The 17,523-nt window shown below is 42.7% G+C and overlaps 1 protein-coding gene across 9 annotated transcripts in view; it reads left to right on the top strand.

The window, feature by feature from the left end:
• Positions 1-17,523, top strand: part of MAP4K4 (mitogen-activated protein kinase kinase kinase kinase 4) — a 168,508-nt gene that overhangs the window by 109,513 nt on the left and 41,472 nt on the right. For all 9 annotated transcript variants that reach the window (XM_080377252.1, XM_080377256.1, XM_080377254.1 and 6 more), the window contains exons 5-12: positions 218-328; positions 3,179-3,269; positions 4,786-4,916; positions 9,077-9,131; positions 11,461-11,539; positions 13,532-13,707; positions 14,379-14,451; positions 14,921-15,131. In XM_080377252.1, coding sequence (XP_080233378.1) covers positions 218-328; positions 3,179-3,269; positions 4,786-4,916; positions 9,077-9,131; positions 11,461-11,539; positions 13,532-13,707; positions 14,379-14,451; positions 14,921-15,131 — 927 coding nt within the window. The remainder of the gene's footprint in view (positions 1-217; positions 329-3,178; positions 3,270-4,785; positions 4,917-9,076; positions 9,132-11,460; positions 11,540-13,531; positions 13,708-14,378; positions 14,452-14,920; positions 15,132-17,523) is intronic.

The following is a 17,523-nucleotide window of genomic DNA, read 5'->3' as shown; positions in this document are numbered from 1 at the left end:
GAAGATGTGGTAACTAATGTGAGACATATTCCATATATGTCTGACACACATTGTAGACATTTGGTTTGAATCCATTTTCCAGGCAGAGATGTAAAATAAATGATACTCTCTTCTTTTCGAGGGTTTCCCAAATCAGTGCTGCACCCTGATTATTTTGCTTTGCTGGACAGCTGGAACTGTGTTTAATGTTACTTGCATGTTCTTACTTGTTTTGCAGCTTGTTATGGAGTTTTGTGGAGCAGGCTCTATCACAGACCTTGTGAAGAACACGAAAGGGAATACTCTGAAAGAAGACTGGATAGCGTATATCTCCAGAGAGATTCTCCGGGTAAGGAAAATACTCTGCTCCACTTAAAAACATAGAAACAGTCTTGCAGGGATGTAGCCTAGCTTGAGGTTCTGCAAGAAGCTGTTTCTGATCAGTCCCGGTTAGCCATGTCATCTCTTGGAGAGTGTGTAGGAGCAGATAGATGTCTGCTCCACATCATTTAAATCGGTGTGAGTTGTACTGTATGGTAACAGCAGTCTTGAAGAAAATAGCAGTTGTTATAGCCGAGAAGCCAGCGGAAGAACCAGTGACCTTACCTATTGTAGAAGCTGTGAAACAGTATGGACACTGTTTTTGAGAAGCCTGAGGTTGTAACAGTGCCGTAACACACCAGGGTGCAGAACGGGCTTTTCCAAATGTGTTTGCAGCCGTCTTTCTCTACTCCTAATGAAGTCTGTGGAGAGAGGGAGTTGTTGGCTCAGGCCAGCAGTCAGGACTTCTGTGCTGCAATGTACTCGCATATTGCGTGTTCCTGCAGTCTGTCTGGAGCAAGCAGCTACGTCGTATGTGGCTGTGCACTGTGGAGTGCTAGCAGATGGCACTGCAAAAGTTTCTCAGGAAGAGGGATGCCACTTTCCAGTTTTTCTTAAAACTGAAGCTTTAACTAATTACTCTTCGTATTTAATTTCCAGTTGGTACAGTTTAAGTGCTTTTTGAATTGGCATTTGTTTGCTGGGCTAAGTAAATCTGGTATGATTTTCCTCGTGCTTCTTTGTAAAACAAATTGCCTCCTACCCATACCATACGCAGTATGTTTGTTCAATTGTCTCATCATAAAGGAAGTTCTGAAGGGCTTTATGTTAAAGAAAACCACCACTGGCTCTCGCATAAATCAATGCTGCTGTTGTCTGTGTTACACGTTTGCTCTGCCTTGGCGATTTTTAAGGTGGTGAGGGAAGGAGACGTACTATTCTGGTCTCTTGCTCTTAATTCCAGATGCTAGGAGGGAGTCCCACTGCTGACACATTTTGAATTGTTTACGAGGGAGAAGAAAGGTTGAATACCTACTGACAGTTGTATTTCAAATCAAATGGATAGTGTGCTTTAATATGAGGAAACCTAACTTCTGCAGGACTGATCTTATGCTTGATTTGAGAACTGTGTGACCTTGGAGGTATTGCATGCTATGTTGCATTCATGCTAGGTTCTCCTTAGATAAAGTAGTCATGCTTGGTGAGAAGAGGAAAAAATTACTTACCTCAGAAAAGAGCTGGGTGAAAGCTATTTTCTCATTCCTGTGAGAGATTTGCAGAAGGAGCCTTAATTGCTTGCCAGCAAGAACTGGAATATCTGGAAAAAAGGAATGCTAAACTCACATTGCTATGAGACGTTGCAAAACCTGATTTGACACTGAGTTTGTCAGAGCCAGGAGAGGGGTTGTGTAACAGAAAGTCAAAATGAGCTAAAGTGCCAAAGATTGGTGCAGGTGGAGACACAGGTGAGGGTCGACCCAGTGGATCCCTGTGTGGTTGGAGTGGCCTGGGGGCTACAGGAGAATGGAGATGTGCCCCTTTGTCTCCTCCCAGCCCTTCACAAATCCAAATGTGCTTTTTCAGTAAGGTTAAATGGTACTCTGGAGAGAACAGACAATTATTTCCCTGGCTGGGTCGAGGTAGTGGAAGGCTTTAAAAAGTATCCTGTGTGAAGCTGTGGAAAAGCCTTCATTCCTGTGAAAAATAAGACCACACTTAGCATTAGCAGCCAGCAAAAGGTCTCGGGGACATCAGCCGTTCACTTGATTCACTTGTGACGTGTGGGGAGGAGCTGTGGAGGGTGGTTTTTCTGTCACACTCGTTAACTGTTTTAAAAAAAGAAAATAGCCCAATGGTTATGTAGGCAAACTGGTAAATGATCATTTAATGAAGAACATGTGTTAGGAAATATTTCTCTACAGCAACCACTACTCTCTTAACCTCTTGCAGCTGTAAAGGTTCTATTTCTTTATTTTTCATAAAACATTAAAAGCCTATGAGGGCAACTTGAACAGGCAAGACGATCCCACCGGAGACTACAATTTTCCGAGCAGAGAGCTGAGGAGAAACCAAAATACAGGCAGTTGCTAAGAGGGTTGCCTGTTGTTCTCCCAATTACATTAGAGAGTAAAATGCAACATATGTCTTCCTCAGCCCTCCCTCCACATGGCTAATGCTTTGGGGCATGCATCCAGGTGCTGTCTCAACAAAAAGCACCGTATGCCAGGAGGTTTTGTTTCCTTTGGAAAGTGTAATGCTCATACTTTTTTTTTTTTTTTTGCATGTTTTTTTTGCCTGAGGAACAATTAATCTGGCTTCGTATTTATGGAGGCTAGAGAAGAGAACTGCAGCTTTGCAGCAGAGCTTTTGTTTGTCATCAGCCGTCCCTTGCCCTCAAACATAACTGCTTGTCCATCACCCTCCCACCCCCTTCTCGGGGGTGCATATATGCATGTTGATGCTGCCTCCTTTCTCCCTCCAGCTGTCTTCCCCCCTTCCCCAGACTAAATTCTGGGTGACCCTGTGTGTGTCAAATGTCAGTGGCATACGCTGACGCTGATGTTATTTACAGTGTCATTGTGTGGACACTTTCTGGGAGCTGAACTTCCTTCACGTGACAGCTGAGAGGTGTTTGCACAGTGCAGATGTTGGGCTGTATTTAGGACAGCATGTTCATGACCTGGGGCCCGTGTCTGTGCGCCAAAAGCTGTGTGGGTAGTATGCTGCTAGAAGGCTCCCAAGGGTCCCATTGCACACAGCCACTGTGCAAGAGACCCAGTGCTGTGGGCTTTGGGGGTGCTGGGTATCGGTAGTCTGTTGCTAAGGCAAGAGCCTAACTTTGAACGTCTTCTCCTTCCTCTCTTTCTTCTTAATGCAGGGGCTGGCACATCTTCATGCCCATCATGTGATTCACAGGGATATCAAAGGGCAAAACGTGTTGTTAACAGAGAATGCAGAAGTGAAACTTGGTAAGTAGACGCACACGTCCACTTCCTCATTCATTCAGCCTTTGGTTTTATGATGTTCCCAAATCAATTTTATCCTTTAAGAGCCCTGCAACATGCTCTGTAGCATGAGCACTCTGTTACTGCTCCCACGTGGATCAAGGCCCTGCACGTATTTCCTCCTGCTTCAGGAAGATGGAGTGCAGGTTATTGTTGCATTTCATTATAAGATGTTGGCTTTCATGCCAGAATCACTGAGGGGATTGTTTTGCTTCCCCCCTCGAGCTGTGCGTGACTGGATTTGTTCTGATTCCCCTTATTCTGGACTCAGAAAGTGATGGGAGTCTCTCTTTAATTAAAATAGCACCTGCTGTTCAGGTTCTGGACACAAAAATAGGATCTGGATGGCACTCTCGAGTGAGCTGTGGCATCAAGTTCAAAACGCAGTTCCAGCTCTGGCATGCCTGCCGAAAACTGTGCTCATCCCTGGCCTCTTCTCTCCCTTCCGAGTGGACATACTCTTTTTTTCTTCCTCTCTAATTTGTCTCTGCCAGTTACTGCACACTTTAACCTTCTGTGTTTGTATCATGCTGCACTCGCCACCTTTTTTTCAGTTAAATATAGAGCCATGCTGAAGCCCTCCCACCCAGCCCACATCCCTTCTGTTTTGCATTACACCTTCCTGCAGCACAAGTCATGGGAAGACATACTAGCTGCTGGAGGAGGAAGCTCTCGTGAGAGCTCTCCTCCTTTTGGTCCAAAGTGGAGCACAGTAGCTCCCAAACTGTTGCTCCCACCAAACTTGTCTCCACCATTTGGTCAGTGTCACTCAGATGACGGATACAGTGAAGCTGACACAGCCCTCCTAGAGCATATGCAGTTACTGCTATCGAAAGACATACATCACTGTGGTCATGAGCAGGAAGAACTGAAGGGAGGAAACCACCTTGTAATGTAATTGCCTTGTAATGAAATGGGTATCTCTTTTGAAATCTGTGTGTGCTCCAAGTTAGCACCTCTTCAGTAATCTTCATCTTTTGCTCCTATCAATGCATCTTCTCTGTGCATTAGAGCAGAGAGCAATTCCCTGAGCAACAGATGATTTTTGCTCTCCAATTTTAGAGCGGAAAAAGTGGACAGCCGAAAGAGAAAGATGTTCATGCGTGTGGTATTTCCATAGCATGAGAGATACCTTTGGGAAGCAGCTCCTTCTGTATAGGCAAAGGTGCTTGCTTTCACCATTTGGGAAGGGAGTAGCCCTTTTGCACCCTCCCAGGCAGTATTTTTGCAGCTGTATGCTCCCTCCTGTACAGGCAGGATGGTGAGATGTGCAGGGGAGGTGGTCATACACTGCCAATGTCCCTTGGTGCTTATGGCCCAAGTACCTTGCATGTGAACCATAAGGGCTCATCATATTTCTCTTCGGCATGGTTCTCCCATGTGGAACATCCATAGGGTTTTATTTCCAAATCACCTTACAGAAGTAGTCACTGCATTATTTTTCCCCTCTTATTTTATTTTACTCTTTTCCCGCCCACAGTGGATTTTGGTGTGAGCGCTCAGCTGGACAGGACAGTTGGCAGGAGAAACACTTTTATTGGAACTCCGTACTGGATGGCTCCAGAAGTTATTGCCTGTGATGAAAATCCAGATGCTACGTATGACTACAGAGTAAGAGAGTCCTGTTTAGAGGGAAAAAAAAAAAAAGAGCCAACATACAAAACCTATACGCTTGCATGAACATATGAATGTACATGAACAATGGCAGTTTTTGAGAATTCTTATGCTTTGTAGGAGTAATACTATTTTGTGTAGGTACATTCTTATTACAGGAGTACAATGTATGGGTCAAATTGTGACCTTTAACAGTTGCTATTACTTGTATTATCATAGCTTTGAGACATAAGTAGTATAGGATTTTGGTATGCTGTAGGTGCTCCGAGATGGCAAAAAAAGAGTTTAGCTGGAAAAGCTCATGTTCTTAATTTGTGTAATGATTGTACTTTAAATTGTGTTAGACTATGTCCCAGTTATTGTAGTAACCCAGAACAGTACATTTTAGGTGTTGCCTTAAATAGAACCACTGTCTGGAGAGCCAGTGAAGTACAGAATGAGCTCTTTAAACTGTACCTGTTCCTGATTTCAGGATACATATACATGTTGTTAAAAATTTATCCATCACAGCGTTTCTCAACAAAGATAATTTTTTATGTGTTTGCTGCAGACCAAAGATTTAATTACTGCAAAACCATAATTGACTTGATGATATTTGCACTACCCATAAGAGTATTATGTATGTGTATTTAAAGTTAAATTTCTCTATTGAAGGCAAATTGTAATCTTAAAAGTTCTTCTCAGCTTGCTTTAATGAATGCACAAGGAAAAAAGAAATGTGAAAATATGCTTTTAAAAAAATCTTCTCTTAGACTAATGCAGTTGTTCCAACTTTTAACCAAGGAGAACAAAGGTATCAGAAGGCCTGTGATTAAGGTCTTACAATGAATTTTAGAGCTAAAGATCAATTACATCAATTTGCTGAGATTGATAGTGGTGTTAGCTATCAGTATGTTTATGTGTGTCTAAATGTATTTTTAAAAAACATATTATTTGAATTGGTGTTTTTGTACCTTTTGACTAAGATTGATGAGGTTGATCCTATTTCTTTTCGTTTAATCACTTTTTACATCCATCAACTCTTTGTACTAAAGATAATGCTTTATATCTTTGCAGATGGAGTTATTAGGAAGGAAGGGTGGCTATTAAATGATCTAATAAAGGAGAAAGAACTCTCTGCAGTATTTGCTAATGCAGTAGTGCTGTGAAAAATAACTCCTTCTGCTTCTGAAAAACACCTGTTTATTGTTCTTCACGGAGCCTGTAGGATTCTGTCCCCCAAAAAATTCATGGTGGGAAGATTTTGTAAGATCACGAGGCTGTGTAGTTTAGCTTAAGTGGCTGGATTGGACCAAGAGAAAAGAGTACCTTGATGGGTCTGAAAATGTGATCATTAGAAATGCTTCTCTGCTTGTAGTACAAGAAGACCTTGTTTGCTCATTAGTTTTAACTATTTTTTTTTTAAATTCACTGTTATGACCAGAAAGTAAGACTGCTTTTCTCAAAAACAGCTGTCTTTCAGCAGCCTCCTCTAGTGTTTTGCCCCTTAAGCTATGGAGTTTCTGGAGCTGGTTCCTCACCAGAACTCTTCCAGCTCTTGCCTGTGTCTGACCCTCCTGGCTCTCGCCCAGGCTCTCCCAAATCAAGGGTGCTGGCCAGAGGTGGTATCTTGAAGGGCTCCCACTGAAGGACTCTTGTTTCATAATGTTTCAAGCAAAGCTGAGATGGTAGGGAAGGAGCATTCGCTTTGGCTTCAAAGAATGTGTCCAACAGAGACTTCTTGCAGTTTTAGCAATGATGGCTATTCTCCTAGGTAAAGCTGTTTACTGAGAGCAGAAAAACTTCAGGACTAGGTATATTCCCTTAATCTGTATTTGTTTATTTATTTGCTGGTTTAGACACTGGAAAAGACCTGCCAGGTTTTGGGGTATTTGCCCTGTAGTATTTGTAGTCTTTTGTTTTCTCTTGTCTTTTGTTTGGGAGAACAGGTACGGTGTTTTATGTGAATTTATTATAGGGAAATCATAGATTCATAGAATACTGTGTTGGAAGGGACCTCAAGGATCATCTGGTCCAACCTTTTTTGGCAAAAGCATGGTCTAGACAAGATGGCCTAGTACCCTGTCCAGCTGAATCTTAAAAGTGTTCAGTGTTGGGGAATCCATGACTTCCTTGGGGAGATTATTCCAATGGCTGATGGTTCTCATTGTGAAAAAATTTCCTCTTGTGTTCAATTGGAATCTGCCCAGGAGTAACTTGTACCCATTACCCATCATCTTTTCCAGGTAACTCCTTGTAAAAAGGGGGTCTTCATCTTCTCTATAGCCACCCTTCAAATACTGGAACCTAAGCCTTGTTTTCTCAAGGCTGAACAAACCCAGTGCATTCAGCCTTTCCTTTTATGGCAGGCTTCCCAGTCCTTTGATCATCTTCACGGCCGGCGTTCTCCAGACCCTCTCCAGCCTGTCCACATCTTTTTTGCATAGTGGGGACCTAAACTGAACACAGTATTCCAGGTGTGGCCTGACAAGCACTGAGCAGAGTGGGATAATGACTTCGTCTGTGCTGGTGAAGCCCTTGTTGATGCAGCGCGGCATCCTGTTGGCTTGCTTTGCGGCAGCAGCACACTGCTCACTCATACTGAGCTTGTTGTCCACCAGGATCACCAGGTCCCTTTCCATAGAACCAGTCCTCAGCCGGGTAGATCCCAGCCTGTGCTGCGCTCCTGAATTGTATTTTCCCAGGTGCAAGATGTTAAACTGGTCTTTGTTGAGCTCCATAAAGTTCATGTTAGCCTTCTTTTCCAGTCTATCCAGGTCTTCCTGCAGAGTGGCTCTCCCTTCCGAAGTGTCAGCTTTGCCACTCAGTTTAGTATCATCGGCACACTTCATCAGGGTACACTTGATCCCATCATCTGGATCATTTATGAAGTTATAAACCAGCGCTGGACTCAGTATTGATCTCTGGGGACTCACCTGTGACAGGTTGCCAGTTTGAAAGGGAGCTCTTTACTGCCAGCTTCGGGGTGCGGCCTCTCAGCCAGCTCCCCACCCACCCCACAGACCGCTTGCCTAGACCATCACATTAGCTTCTCTTGGAGGAGGCTGTGGGAAACTATTGAAAGCCTTGGAGAAAATCCTGGTGGACAATGCCCACTGTTCACCCCACATCAACTGAGCAGGTTACTTTGTCGTAGAAGGTGATCAGGTTTGTCAAGTGTGATTTCCCCTTGGTAAATCCATGCTGGCTTTTTCCAATCATGTGCTTCATTGGACTTGTGGTAGCCCCCCAGGAGGATTTGTTCCATAACTTTCCCAGGGACTGAAGTAAGACTGATGGGCCTATAATTTCCTGGATCCTCCTTTAAGCCCGTCTTGTGGATGGGGGTGACGTCAGTGTTCTTCCAGTCTTCCGGGATGTCTCCCAATCTCCAGAACTTCTTAAAGATTATGGAGAGCGGCCTCGCCACGATGTCAGCCAGCTCTCTTAGTGCTCTTGGTTGGATGTTGTCAGGGCCCACCGATACATGGGGTCAAGCTCCTGGAATAGCTCACCTACCAACTCTTCCTTCACTGGCGGTGGGTCTGTGTTTGCATCAGCCTGGATTTTTGTCCCCAAGGCCTGAGGCCCAGCAGTGCTGGTAAAGGCAGCAGTGAAGAAAATGTTGAAAACCTCCGCCTTTTCAGCATTGTTGGTGACTGATTCACTTCCCCTGTTTAGCAGTGGGCCAATATTTTCCTTCTGTTTCTGCTTGTTGTTTATGTACCTGAGGAACTGTTTCTTGTAGTTTTTGACATCTCCAGCCAATTTCAATTTGAGCTGAGCTTTTGCTTTTCTAACTGCATCTCTGCGTGCCCTGGCAATGCCCTTGTTCAATCCTTTGTAAACAAGGGAATATTGAAAATTATGTTGTTTCATAGATGTAGATTTCAGGCAAATGTATTTTTCATTGTCATAATGTGAATATCTTTTTATGTGTTATTGGAAAGGTTTTTTTGCATACTCCATATGAATACGTGTGTGCATTTCTGCATATATATATGATATGAAAAGTAGGATTTTATGACACTGTTACAAGAAAAAAGTAACTTATATTATTTAAATAGCCGTGGTATTTGGTTTCAGTCTCACCTACAGGGCCTCTGTAAATAGTACTCTCTTACTGTCTGAATGGGTAAATCCACCTACTAACATATGGTGTCTCTCTTTTTATGCAGAGTGACCTTTGGTCATGTGGCATTACAGCCATAGAGATGGCAGAAGGAGCTCCCCGTAAGTGATGCGTCTGCTTCTCCAGTGGGCTGATTAAGACTGAAACATATACTTGGGAGATGCTGGTTGTAATCTAAGCCTGGTATTGAGGTTTCTGAAAGTATCCTCATGTTATTTCTGTTCTCTTTGGTTTTGCCTGCCCTATAAATATAAACTCCCATAAATAGCAATGCTTTTGATAAAGATAGGACTGTGCACTACAGTGCAGACTGCAGTAATTTAATTTCTATAGCAGGAATATTTGGAAGCTAATCGAGTGTCAGACTTCCTTCCTATGGGTAGTATATTGTGTTTTGGAGTTGTGTTCCAATTCGTGTATGGCCTGGCGTGGGATGCTGAAACCTCAGCCAGAGAGAGGGGCAGTGGGGCCTCGAGAAAACCGACCTTAATGAAAAAAGCATCTGTAGCAATTGTTTCTGTGTTGGCTTTCTGTCGGTCTGGGTAATGCTAACATTGCTTCTCTTTTTGTTTCCACTATTTGGTGGGTGGTGTTGATCTTCCTTAGCAGTGACATGACTTAAACTGTAAATCCATCTGCAGTACAAAGTATTGAACTTACTGCTCCCTGCCTGAGAACACTTACCAGCTGATACGGGTATTTTGGGGGGAAAAACCTGGAAACCAAAAACGCACAACTTTTTATAGCTTACTTTCCTCTGACATAGTTATTCTTTCTGTATATTGAGGCAGACAGCAGATAGGTACAAGGAGGGCAAAAAGATTTAAAAAGAAATTGGGCATGACGTTTTGGCTTTTAATGGTAATTTTAACAAAAGTCTTTATTGAACTAGCAAATATGCTTACCCTCACCCCCAACCGGAGGTCTGTATTTAAAAAATAACAGCCTAAGATACCTAGAAACAACTACCACCACCACACCACTGCCCAGCTTGAAACATGTCTTTGAAATAATCATGTTGAAGTATTGATGTTTTCCTAGCTAAAAATGGTCATTTCATTATAGCTGCTGCCTGATTTTTGTTGTTGTTGTTAATGTAATATTTATAAATTGAATCACAACACTCTTGTTTTGATTCATGTTTTAGGAAGTCTGAGGGTTTGTTGTTTTTTTTTCTTCCTAATTGCACGTTTGCATGAATGCCCATGTGAGAGCTGCTCCCAGGACACCTCAGCCAGCGCTGTATTAACAGCATTTGAGCTACCACTTGACCTCCTTTTTGTCATACCTTTTTGTTCAGTGCATTGGGTTGCCTAGATGGCTTTCAATTAAAAGCTCTGTCTGTGGGTTTTGTAAGCCCAGAATTGGACAATAATATTTTATTTCTAAACTGAAGCAGAGCTTGGCCGCTCTTCATGTAAGAAGTGCAAGCAGGGGCATTTAAGAAATAATCAAAGATCCAACATAAATGCTGAGCAGCTCTTGCCTTGGTCTGTCCTCTGCGGTGGCTGGAGTCCATCTCTAAGCTTGGTGGCCGAATGGAATCCACAGGCATCTGAGGGGTTTCTCTGCCAAGGCTGTGGCCCATTATTTTTGAATCCAGAATCCTCTTCACATCAATCTGTTTTTTCTGAATTTCTATTGTGTGGAAAACATTACCTCTTCCTACAGTGATCATTCAAGCTAAGACTGGTGGTGCAAGAGGTCAAACATAGGGAGACAGTAAAACCAGAGGATTTGCTTCTAGTGACCTTTCTTGGGCAGCCTCTCCCCCTGCTCCCGTGTTTGCTTGTGTTGGTGCTTTGCTATGGAACAGGAGGAAAGGCTGTCCAGGAGACATCCCGGACTCCCCCTAAGTGTCAGCTGAAACCAAGGGGACTTTTTTTGACAAAAGTCACAGGTTCACGTTTCAGTTCTGCATGGAATAATTTTTTTTTTTTTGATAGAGATCCTCCCATGCTTCAAAACTGTCAGGCCTTGGAGTTAAGAAAGCCTCCAAGTCTTCAGAGTAAAAATGAGGCATCCTCCATAATGGGAGAGAAGGGCAGGTGGAGGGAAGTTTGTATGAAACAGTAACTGTGTCATTCTTCCCTTCTGTCACCATCATCACCCAATATTTTATTGACCAGAACGTAAGTTAGATGATTTGAGACTGGAGGAGGACCATGCACAGATGTTCCCATCATGGTTGATCCTGAAGGTTAATCCGTGCCTCGATCTCTTTGTCTTTTGGGGGCCTCCCTTGGTGCATTTGAGCTGTGGAATTGTTGTCATTTTGGGCTAATGCCATTTAGCTGTTTTGCTGTCTGCATCTGGAGTGTGTGCAGTCAGCATGGTGGGAATGGTTGTGGAAGCTGAAGCCATGCTACTGACAGACAGCAGCTAAGAAAATGTCTGTGTTTCTGTTTGGTTCTGTTTTCTTTCCTTCAGCGCTTTGTGACATGCATCCCATGAGGGCACTCTTTCTGATACCCAGGAACCCTCCCCCACGGTTAAAATCCAAGAAATGGTATGTATTAGTTATATCTTGTTTGTAGCCCTTTTTGTAGTGTGATGTTTTCTTGTGTCTCATTGCATGCTGTTTTATTACTGCTTCCACAGAACTGTAAAGCAATTTAAGTTAGCAAAAATCACCCTGTTATCTTCTGTGCCACTGAATCAAAGCATGAAATAAAAAGCATGTGTTATTTACTTAGTTCTGTTTGTCCCAGAGAAACTTTATCTCAAATTGTGTGAAAACAAAAACGAAGCTTTTTTTTCTTGACAGAGCAGCATCTGTATTAAGGTGACAAATGAATCCATATTTTAAAATATAAACTCCCGCAGCACTCTATATACAGTATGTTTTCTCAGATGTGTCATAACACAGAAACAGAACAGTACTATGGTGTTCTAGTTCCTAAGTTGAAAGGAGCTATTAAAACTAATGAAGGCTTTTACTATAATTATTGTAAACGATTGGAATTGAGTGTGCGCTTCTTGCCAGCTGAGAAGAATCCATTAGTATCGGAGGGTTTCCTCCCAGTTAGTGGTTACAACTGGCACATATGAAACAAAAATACTCCCTAGAAAGAGGTTTCATATAGATTGAATGTGATCGCAGGATGCTGTGATCCTGTCAAAATAATGAAGTGATTTGATTGCCTATTCAATGTCAACATAACATAAACTTGGCTGGCTTGCTGGGCTTGGTGTTTGCCTGGGTTGACTTATTTATGCACTTGTACTGTCAAGGCATCCCTGTCTGTCTCTCATACTTGCTTTCTGTATATGTTAAAGGAATAAAGATGCATATACAGTATTTGCATAAGCCTTTCATTAACCTTTTATTTAGAAATTACAACACTTAAGGCGTGAGGAATAACCCCCCCCCCCCCAAAACAACAAAGTTACCTTGAATTCAGCCTCCTAAATTACATTAGGAAAGTGAAGCAGTGGATGGAAACTGTTGGTTTTACCCATAACCGTGTAGTGGAGGGGTTTGCCACCCAAACACAGGAGCAGGTTGAGAGCCCCTAGCAGTCAAAAAGTGACTCTGCCCAAAGCCAGGGCTGCTGTGACTCCACTGTTTTGCTAGTGTGATTGGTGCCAGGTTATGAGAAAATAGGCCAAATGATGAAAAATGCAGTTATGAATGTTTCCAGTATTGGCGTTTTGCAAGGCAGCTTTTTTGGTGATTTCTGTTTGCAGAGGTCTTTTTTCCAGGGTTCAAATAAAGTGCAAATTTAGGAGGGTGGTGCTCCAGCTTAGCTAACTGTCATACACTGTCACTTTATGCGATGTGCAGGAGGCTCAGTTTAGTTCATGCCCTTAAATTGTGTCGGTGAGAATTTGACCCCAAGTACCTGTGTTGAACAGACAACGCTGTTCAATACCCACCTGTTGTTCTGCATGGATTTTTTTGTGTGTGGCTCTTCAGGTAAAAAATAAAATAATGTTAAATTCTCACAGATCTATCTCGGTGAGCCCAGGTGCATACAAAAGCAGCGTGGTGCTGCTTGTGTCAGGGGAATGTTGGCTGAAGTTTTTGTGGCTTTCAGCACAGCTGTTCTGAAGCAGACTTGCCCTTAGATAGCATGGGCAGGTGGAGACACACCGGAGCTGCCCTGCCTGTGCTCCGAGCAACCTGGATGCTACCCAGCTGCAGTCCAGAAGTAGCAGAGCTGGGTTTGCATGATTTGCCTTCACTAATAGATCCTGCCTTTCAGGGCAATTATGCCTGCGAAGGACAGCACATTACTGTGAGGCTGTGTCTAATCACTGCAGGTATGTTGGCATTGCCCTGTGCCCATCCAGCCCTTTGTCCATCCAGCCTAGTGTTAAGCTGGAGCACACTCAGCTCTGTTTAGGAGGCATACTTGCAGACAGCACTGGTACCATTCTTTGGGATGTGATGCTTTTTGAGGAAAGGAATTAGACTTTGAGGAGGAACAGAAAAAATGAACTGAGTTTTACCTGTGATTGTGTTTTGGTTTGGTTTTTTCCCTCCCTGCTTTCTCAGGTCAAAAAAGTTTTTCAGCTTTATAGAAGGTTGTCTAGTGAAGAATTACATGCAGCGACCTTCTACAGAACAACTCTTGAAACATCCCTTTATACGTGACCAACCAAATGAAAGGCAAGTCCGAATCCAGCTTAAGGACCATATAGACAGGACCAGGAAGAAGAGAGGAGAGAAAGGTATGCAGCTTCTGAAAATCAAGTATTGCAGCTTGTTAAAAATATATATTTTTGTCCTGCTTTGCGTTCTAAATCCTCACCCCTAGAAAAGCTCCAAATCCTTCAAAGGTTCTTTTGAAATTCATGTTTTGACTATCAGCAGGCTTTTAGGTTTTGTTCTGTCCTCTACAGAGAAAGTATCAAATTCAAATGTCTTATTTTCAGATAAGTTAAATTTACTCACTTCTGGGCCACTGCCTCTTCCATACAAGCATTAAACAGTATTTAGGAGGATGTTGGCATATGTGCCTTTCCCTTTTTTAGTCTGTGGTAGGTTCATTCCTGGAATGATGCCATAAATCAGACACACAGGAAATAACCCATCACAAGAGCTATGAAGCAAATGTCTCGGGCAGCCTGTACTCTTTATTCAGGTGGTACCGAGGTTCTCCAGGTCTTACATATAAAACCTGGTGTCATTCAGGGAATTTCCTTTAAGTCTGATGCAAAGAACTGTGCTGCTTTACAAGTGTGGGAAGATGGGCTTGTATATGTAGAATGAGTTCTAGGGTCTGTGACAGATCTTCTCACTGAAGGGGATAGGAACCAGTTCACTAAGGCACTACTGCAGCTCCCCACAGTCCTAAAATTAAAGATAAGCACTATCTAGGCCTTTGTTTCTTTCCCATTAGATGAGACAGAGTATGAATATAGTGGAAGTGAGGAAGAAGAAGAGGAAGTGCCTGAACAAGAAGGAGAGCCAAGGTAATAACTGCTTTTGGGAGGGCTCTGGGCAGTCCATTACAAGTAACTCCAGAGGTCTGTGACTATAAATCAGGAGCATGCTAAACTTCTGCCTCTTATTAAGCGCACGCACAAGCCACACAAACCACCCAAAGGGTCTGAATGCCTGTTCCGTGACTGCTAAAGGTTTTTAAGTTCCCCCTCATATGGCTTAGAGCCAGCAAGCTCTGGATGGAGGGAGATTTATGGCAAATATAATTGGTCAGGGGTTTGACAATGTCAGAGTTGGTCCTTATTTTGCCTGGCCTCATTTCACTCCTTCCACTGAGAGCATGTATTTGACATGCATCCAGTGTCTTCGCTCCGAAAGAAATGAGATTAAAATTTAACATCATGCTATATTTTATTGATGTTCCCTTGCTTTGGAAAAGGTATTTAATGGTCCATCAGGCTTTATTATACAGGAGGCTTTAACTTTCTTTTTTTGCAGTTCCATTGTCAATGTGCCTGGAGAATCAACCCTCCGACGTGATTTCCTGAGACTACAGCAGGAAAACAAGGAACGGTCCGAGGCCCTTCGGAGACAGCAGCTGCTGCAGGAGCAGCAGCTCCGCGAGCAGGAGGAGTACAAGAGGCAGCTGCTGGCAGAGAGGCAGAAGCGCATTGAGCAGCAGAAGGAGCAGAGGAGGCGGCTGGAAGAGGTAGAGACAGGAGGCTGGAGCTTGGGGGCAGACGCCCTTCTTCAGCTTGTGTTTCCCATTCCCCCGCCCTTTTAAAAAGAGTTCCCTGTAGCCCCAGCGCATCTTAGGAAAGAAAACAACATGTGCAAATCCACTGGCAAATGTAGAGCAAAGCACTTATGTCTGGCTACTTTAATGTAAGCATCTTCCAAAGCATTTGAATATCCAGCAGCTCCTATGGAGGGAAAAGGCGCCGAAGCTGGCTTATTGAGGTCATTTGGGGGGAGGCTGTGTCGTGGTGTCTGCTCCAAAGAAGGGGAAGCAAGTTGAGACTTCAGGTGGCTGTAGAGAAGGGGAGACATTAATTATTCCCAGGTGGATTTTTTTCTCAAGGTTACTTTTTCTGGGGCCATGACATGCTTCAAATTTCCTTTTAAAGCTTTCTTAAACATCTCTGTTTGGCACTCATTCATGGTAGGTAGGAGCCCATTTTTTTTATGTGTTATTCTCATCATACATAGTAGCATGATGACTAAAAGCCACCTATATTTATAAATCAGTGTTAAAATCACAATTCTGCAAAAAGTACAAATACATAAATCATACTTTTGTGGTATGGTAGGTATGCAATTTCCATACACTAGTAGAAGATGAAAGAAAATTACCGTACATGTACAATGTTGTTCTGTCATACTTTTCAACTCCTAAGATCTCATGTGCATTTATAGATATGTGTCGATGGAATATGCAGTGTGAGCTTTAGAGTTACTTTTCAGAACAGTTCTTCAGGCCAGAGCTGGGTATGACACAGAGCTGAAGTGAAATCGATACCCTGGCTCTTCAGGAAGTGCAGGGTCAAATTCCAGTTGTCCTTAAATGACCTCTTGCTTGGGACTGTTTCAACTGTTCACTTACCAATGATGGAAAAACTACACCCAGTCTGGTTTTCCAAATCCTGGTAATGTTTAACAAGGATGCAGCCAGGACCAAATGTTGATTTGCATCCCGTGACGTGTTTACATAACAAATAATACAAAGTTCCAAATAGATTTCCAGGCCACATAATTCTCTTTATCCCTCTTTTTCAATGTACAAGTGAGTTTAGTGCTGCTATAAGGAGGGATTGGTAGCAAAGTCTCAGCCACACATGAAGCCAGAAGGAGGGACAAGGGGGAGGCCTATAAACTCCGTTTCTCTTCTGTTTCTTCCCCACCCTTCTAAGATTGCCAAGATGAATATTGTAGTGCTTCCAGCTGTGGCTCTGTAGCAGTTTTGTGCAGGGAGGGGGGTGGGGGCAAATAATAAGATGTTAGGAAAATATGAAAATATTTTATTGATATTGGCAAAGGGGGGCAAAAGTTACATTTAATGTCTAAGGTTCTGCAGGTGGTACTGTTTTGGCAAGGGAAGGGTCATTTAACTAGGTCATTTAACTTTAGTAATCAGTGCCTCTTAAAATCTGGAATGTCTTTTTAAAATAAAGGAAATGCTGCTGCAGAAATGGAAACAAAGCAATGCACCTTTTTGCTGGACAGGGTTGAACTTTCTGGAGATGTTGCGGAAATCATAATTTAATGAGCAATTAAAAAGAAAAGGCAGTTACCTGAATGTTTTGTTTAATCAGTCCTGTTTTTTCAAATACAAAACAGAACTAACAACTTCTGCAGCCGCAAGACGGCACGTGATGTAGGTTGATGTGTTATTGAATAAGGTTATGCAGTAAACCATGTGAAGTTTGTAAGAGAAAAAAAATTTACCTTTTATTGAGTCTATAATCTCTGCCTGGTTCCCTTGGAGACATAAATATGAATTATGAGCTATAAAGGTTTCCTTTTGCAGGTGATGGGGTGGGGGTATTGTTCTTAAAGTGAATTAAAAAAAGAGGCTCACGTTTAGCTTTCAAAAAACCCCACTTGGTTTGTTGGATCTTGTGTTGGAAAAACGTATGTTCTCAAGTGATTTTTAACAAAACAACAGCCAAAACAAGCTCTTTAAGATGGGGGAAGGGTGGTAGACACATATTTAGATAAACATCACTGTTGTGGCACAATTGAAGGCCAAAATATTGAAATGTCACTTTGTCCTTAACTCACCCCCCCTGTTTTGATGAAGTCAGTAAACAATGAAGAGCTTGGTAATATGAGTTAAGATTAATGTCAGGCATTGAATCTCTGGGCTTCCATCACTTTGTGGAGATTTTTACCAAGCCTTGCTTTCTTGTAATTTTTGCTCGTATGGAGTAAGTGTATGTTTGGGTATACCTGTTTAACATTCTTTAGGAAAAATTTAGTGCATTAGATAATCTCCGTGGACAAGTTTCTTATGCTTGCCCCCTCTGCCACCCCCCTTCTCTTCTCCCCCCTCCTGCTGCTTCCTAAAGTAAAATTGAAGGCTTTCTTACAATGCTGGCACA

The sequence above is a fragment of the Falco punctatus genome (assembly GCF_963210335.1).
Source record: "Falco punctatus genome assembly, chromosome: 2".
In the NCBI taxonomy this organism is placed as follows: Eukaryota; Metazoa; Chordata; class Aves; order Falconiformes; family Falconidae; genus Falco; species Falco punctatus.
The sequence above is the reverse complement of the archived record's forward strand: the minus strand, read 5'-3'. Positions and strand labels throughout refer to the sequence as shown.